Source organism: Corythoichthys intestinalis, unplaced genomic scaffold (genome assembly GCF_030265065.1).
Source record: "Corythoichthys intestinalis isolate RoL2023-P3 unplaced genomic scaffold, ASM3026506v1 HiC_scaffold_23, whole genome shotgun sequence".
Taxonomy (NCBI): Eukaryota; Metazoa; Chordata; class Actinopteri; order Syngnathiformes; family Syngnathidae; genus Corythoichthys; species Corythoichthys intestinalis.
In genome coordinates, this window is record NW_026651592.1 from 11,473,494 (window position 1) to 11,479,493 (window position 6,000).

The following is a 6,000-nucleotide window of genomic DNA, read 5'->3' on the forward strand; positions in this document are numbered from 1 at the left end:
GATGTCCCGATCCAGGTTTTTGCACTTCCAATCCGATACCGATAGTTTTTTGCACTTCAGATCCGATACTGATACTGGCCGATACCGGCCTATCTGAGCATAAATTAAAGTTTAAAGTTATTTGGCCTCCTTACTTAGTTGTCAGACTCATGTTGAAAAGGGTTTTAGTAGTCTTGATAACAACTAGCCAGCCGAATTAGGCGAGGTTGAATAACACACAATGGTTGGTAACAAGAAACTGACCTGTTTATTCAGCGATAAACACAAAACATTATAAGTAACAAACAGAAATGGCATATTCAGTCAGTAAAACGTGCAAATAATATTGTAAACTGTCTTAAAAAAGCAAAACACACAAACAACCTCAGTGGAAAATAAACTATTAACTCAGCATCAGTTCTCTGCTCTTGAACAACTGTACTAAGGCTTTAAAAAAATCGTGCAAATAATACTATTTTAAACCAAAAATGGATTCTTCTCCCCAATCTTCTCCCCACTTTGTTGCTCCATCTCCATCTATTCTACACACTCCCTTCAGCTGTTTGCCCTGGATGCAGTCCCAGCATGATGGGGAGATTTTTTTTTTGACAAAGACAAGCATTTCAAGATGCTCAGGTGACAGCTGACATTTTTACCAATTCACTTTAAATTTACATTGCAGTCATAATGTTGGAGATGCCACGGAGGTAAATTGGGTGACGGTAATGCTAATGTGCTGAAGGTGTGCCGTAAAATGCGGACCGGGTTTTAGGGAAACGAAAGCAAAAACTGGAATGGATTATGTAAATCGGTGCACTGGAAAACCCGGACCGGATTTTGCCCAAAAAACCTGGATCGGGAGTCTGGATCGGAATTTTTCTATGTCAGCCGATCCGCTACCGATGCGCATTTTGTTGTGCATATCGGCGTTCGATCCAATCCAAATATCGGATCGGGACAACCCTACACTGTTGTACCCTTGGACTGCAGGACAGCTTGAACTTGTTCGGATGTTAGCCGAGATTCTTTATCCGCACGATCTTTCGTTGAAATCTCTCGTCAATTGTTCTTCTCCGTCCAGCTCTAGGGAGGTTAGCCAAAGTGCCGTGGGCTTTACACTTATTGATGACACTGCGCACGGTAGACACAGGAGCAATCAGGTTTTTGGAGATGGACTTGTAGCCTTGAGATTTCCCATGCTTCCTCACAATTTTGCTTCTCAAGTCCTCAGACAGTTCTTTGGTCTTTTCTTTTCTCCCTGCTCAATGTGGTACACACAAGGACACAGGACAGAGGTTGAGTCAACTTTAATCCATTTTAACTGGCTGCAAGTGTGATTTAGTTATTGCCACCACCTGTTATGTATCACAGGTAAGTAGCAGGTGCTGTTAATTACACAAACTAGAGAAGCATCACATGATTTTTCAAAGGGTGCCAATACTTTTGTCAGGCCCATTTTTGGAGTTTTGTGTGAAATGATAATAATTTTTTCCCCATTTTTTATTTTTTTCATTGCTAGCAAAATAAATTAAGATATTACTACCAAAGCATTTGTAATTGCAATCATTTTTGGGAGAAATTGAGCATTATCTGACAGAATTGCAGGGGTGCCAATACTTTAAGCCAGCACTGTATGTTATCTGCTTGCAAAAACCTTGGGAGGAAAGCTCCAACTTCTCCAAATAGTTACAAGAATAGAAATGAATAGACCAAGTAAAATTGGCATGTCTTCTTCCAGTTGGGACGTTACACCAAAGAAGGCCATCTGTTCCTGGGGCCTCTGGGCAGCACCGGAGCGGACACTCGCTGCGTGGCGGATGATCCTGACTCGGCGTTACCGCAACTCCTGGACTGTGACGCAGACAATGACCAACTAGCCGTCAAGTGGATTTTCACTCAGGTGAAGCCGGAGAAGAGGAAAAAAAAAAATGCCAGGAATGCTGAAATTTAATAAATATAGTCAATAAATAATTTAAATTATCATTAAATATTTTTTGTTTTTTTTCTGGTATTGATTGATTCATTTAGATATTTATACATATTAACATCTTTTTTTGGGGGGGGGGGGGGCATTTGTTTGTTTCTGTGGTAATTTATGTCTATCTGTTTTTATTTATTTTATTTTTTGTTGATTTTAATGTCTAATTATTCATTTTGTTTATACTCAAGTGAAATAAGTACTTTTTTCAATTTTAATAAATTGAATTTAAAAAATAATTTTAAAATTAAAAAACAAAAAAACTAAAACATATAAAGTTTGAAATAATTACATGTTGCATAAATTAATACATAATTAGAACAATTGAAAATGGAAACAAAATATTAACTAAATATTTAATTTAATTTAATTATATTTTAAAAAATAATTTAATAAAAATTGAAATACAGGTAGTCCCCGGGTTACGACTACTCGACTTACGCGATTTCGACTTTACGCCCCCAGAGTCTTGTCCCCCAATTTGTCTCCACTAGTTTTTTTTTTGTTTTTTTTTGTCGCATAACCAGTACCTTATTATACCTCACAGTATCTTATTTTTTGCTTTATTTTATTAATATGACGTGTTCTGTCCTAACTAAAGATGAATTTGTGAAGCTGTAACACACATATGTACGCAAAAAAATTGGTGTTCAAACGTCCATCTAGTCTGATCAATATGTAAATTTAATAGCTTGAATTAGCCTAATTTGCCGAACAAACGTCAGATAGGTGAAACGTTACAAGTGCTAACATATTTACATTTTTCATAGCAAATTGCTCACACATAACTCCATACACTGCAGCTGTAAAATTAATTACAAATGTATACACAAAAATATATTAGCTGAAACAACTTACATCCTTATGTGGGCCAAACTAGAGCGCAGCTATCGTTTATCCGTGTCACATGTTTGAATCTGCTTCTCAGTCATACATGTCGACAGTCCAGTCAGGGAGTGCCCAAGTCTGGTCCTCGAGAGCCCCTATCCAGCTTGTTTTCCATGTCTCCCATCTCCAACACACCTTCAGGTGTGTTAAAGGAGGTTGACATGGAAAACAAATTGGATATGGGCTCTCGACGATCGGACTCGGGCAGCTCCCATCCTGCCAGGCCCAACGCTACCACCAGAGGGCAGTGTATCCTCTATCATTAAACAAAATATAATACTTTTGGAGTTTTGGGATAGTTATTCTGAGATTTAGGGGTACTTAAAGGGTTAATACCGATTTACGCGAAAATTTGGGTTACTTCACCAGCGTAGGAACGGAACTCGTTCATAACCTGGGAACTACCTGTAGATAATAAATGCTACAATCAATTAAAGTTTAAATAAGTAAAAAGTAAAATACATTTTTGAAAAAGCATTGACTTCATAACCTATTAACATGACACTCATAGCTCATAGCTGCCGGGAAAAAAAATCAATGATCAATCAAGTTCATTGGCAACTAATTTGTTAAGATTTTAATCAATTTAATCACTTAGTTGTTGCAGCCTAAACAAATGCTATTCATAGACTTCATAATACTTGACATGACACAGGTAACGGGGCCGATTTGTAGAGGGCCTATTTTCAATCACTTCAAATTCAAATATTTTCAAAACCAAAGCTGCTACCGACCTAAAACCAAAACAGGCACCTACCTCAGCCATATATGAGTCTCCATGAGCAGCGGCCTCAAAAAATTCAAAGTCGTTCCCTTATAAAATCCAGATGAAATATTTTTTATACAAGTATAACACAACTTAGGATGGCTATAAAAGTCTCTGACTTTACACTAGATGCACACAAATGACCAAATGCAGAGATAATCACCAATATTTTCAGGATCATTAGCAATATTTAACATATAAGTTTTTGACCAAAATAGCAACTTAATTTTTATATTATTGACTGCAAGTTTTCAACAGCTAACAAATCACTCAATTAACATCAGAAACTTAATACGTACTTGACGAAAACATGCAGAATCAATTATAAACCATATGTAAATAGATTATTAATAAATTCTATAAACAATCACAACTTATTATAGAATACAATAGCCCTTTATAATCATTACACACTATATACTGTTAGCGAATGAGGCTAGCGGCCGCCTGACGTAAACAGAGCTTAACTAGCGAAAATTCTAGTGAATAAATGCTTAAATCCCTGAATTCTTCATAGATATGGACGTAAAACAAGCTCGATTCTTGGTTAAAAGCAAAGAAACCATGCAGTTAGCATTTATTTTACTTATATTGTCGAATTACAATGCTACTCTCTTAGCGAATGAGGCTAGCGGCCACCTGGCGTAAACAGAGCTTTTCTGCCAAAAATTATTTTGAATAAATGCTTAAATCCCCGAATTCTTTATAGATATGGACGTAAAACAGTCTCGGTTCTTGGTTAAAAGCAAAAAAACGTGCAGTAAGCATTTATTTTACGTAAATATGTTGAAGTACATTGCTTGTCTGTTAGTGAATGTAGGTAGCGGCCGCCTGACATAAACAGAGCTTTTCTAGCGAAAATTCTTGTGAATGAATGCTTAAATCCCAGAATTTTTCATAGATATGGACGTAAACCAGTCTCGATTCATGGTTAAAAGCAAAGAAACCGTGCAGTTAGCATTTATTTTACGTATATTGTCGAAGTACAATGCTACTCGTTAGCGAATGAGGCTAGCGGCCGCCTGGCGTTAACATTTTCTAGCGAAAATTCTTGTGAATAAATGCTTAAATCCCAGAATTCTTTATAAATATGGACGTAAAATAGTCTCGATTCTTGGTTTAAAGCAAAGACACCGTCCAGTTAGCCTTTATTTTACGTATATTGTCAAAGTACAATGCTACTCTTTTAGCTAATGATGCTAGCGGCTGCCTGGCGTAAACAGCTTTTCTGGCAAAAATTCTTGTGAATAGACACTAAAATCCCTAAATTCTTTATGGATATGGACGTAAAACATTCTCGATTCTTGGTTAAAAGCAAAAAAACGTGCAGTAAGCATTTATTTTACGTAAATATGTCGAAGTACATTGCTAGTCTGTTAGTGAATGTAAGTAGTGGCCGCCTGATGTAAACTTGGTTAAAAGCAAAAAACCGTGCAGGTAGCATTTATTTTGTGTAAATATTGCCATTTATGAGGCTAGTCAGTTACGAAAATTAGCCGCCTCCATGTGTAAACAAAGAACAAAATTCCTGCGAATAACTGCTTCAATCACGCATGCATGGTACGAAAAATATAGCATTTACCTTGAATCCTCGAACAAATCACTCCAGAGACAGTCCTTCCCGTTTGTATGCGGTACAGCTTTTGTAGTTCTTAAAAAAAAAAAGGTTAAATCCGACATGAGTGTGTGCCGTCTTCGGCTATTACTAAATGAAGCTCGGCCCACTCTGATAAGGCGTTAAGCAAAGAATGACGAAGTGTCACGTCAATAGTTAATGAAGTCTATGAATAAAAGCTAACATTTATCACCATCAATGGCAGGCTTTCAGTAAATTATGTATTGATTACTTTGATTTTGTCACTCTCTTGCTGGGGGTTTACTTGAAAGTCATCTTCCAAGTTTCCACCCTAGGGCGATTCCCTGGTCAACTCAGCGACGGGTCGCTGTCTGGAGGTGGTGCCGGCCAACGTGTACTTCGGCCACCAGGTGGTAATGCAGACATGCTCCGGTCAGCGGTGGACCATTAAAAACACGGTAACCCTGGCGTAACAGTCAAGGCGGTGCTCACCCGCCTGTGCCTTTCACCCAAGCGGGGCCAACTGTGAAAATCCCGAACCTGGAGGACCTTTGTGAAGCACGGGTATAGTAAAAGTCTACATACCCCTGTTTTTGTGATTTTACAAAAAAAATACATTGAACTTGTTGACTGCCATTGACTGGGATAGATGTCCAATCCATTTGAAGTGGGAAGGCTTGCGGAGTTTTTTTCACTATTTTGGAGAAAAACGTATTAAGATGAACGATTGTATTATGATGTCAAATGCTGTCATTTCTTGTGCCAATCAAGACTGTCTTCCAATAAACAGAGTGCTTCTTGAAGCCACTTGAA

At 37.7% G+C, this 6,000-nt stretch overlaps 1 protein-coding gene across 1 annotated transcript in view; it reads left to right on the forward strand.

The window, feature by feature from the left end:
• The window catches only part of LOC130911185 (polypeptide N-acetylgalactosaminyltransferase 17-like), a 28,017-nt gene extending 22,017 nt beyond the window's left edge, over positions 1-6,000 (forward strand). The window contains exons 11-12 of the mRNA XM_057828982.1: positions 1,718-1,879; positions 5,523-6,000. Coding sequence (XP_057684965.1) covers positions 1,718-1,879; positions 5,523-5,660 — 300 coding nt within the window. The 3' untranslated portion in view covers positions 5,661-6,000. The remainder of the gene's footprint in view (positions 1-1,717; positions 1,880-5,522) is intronic.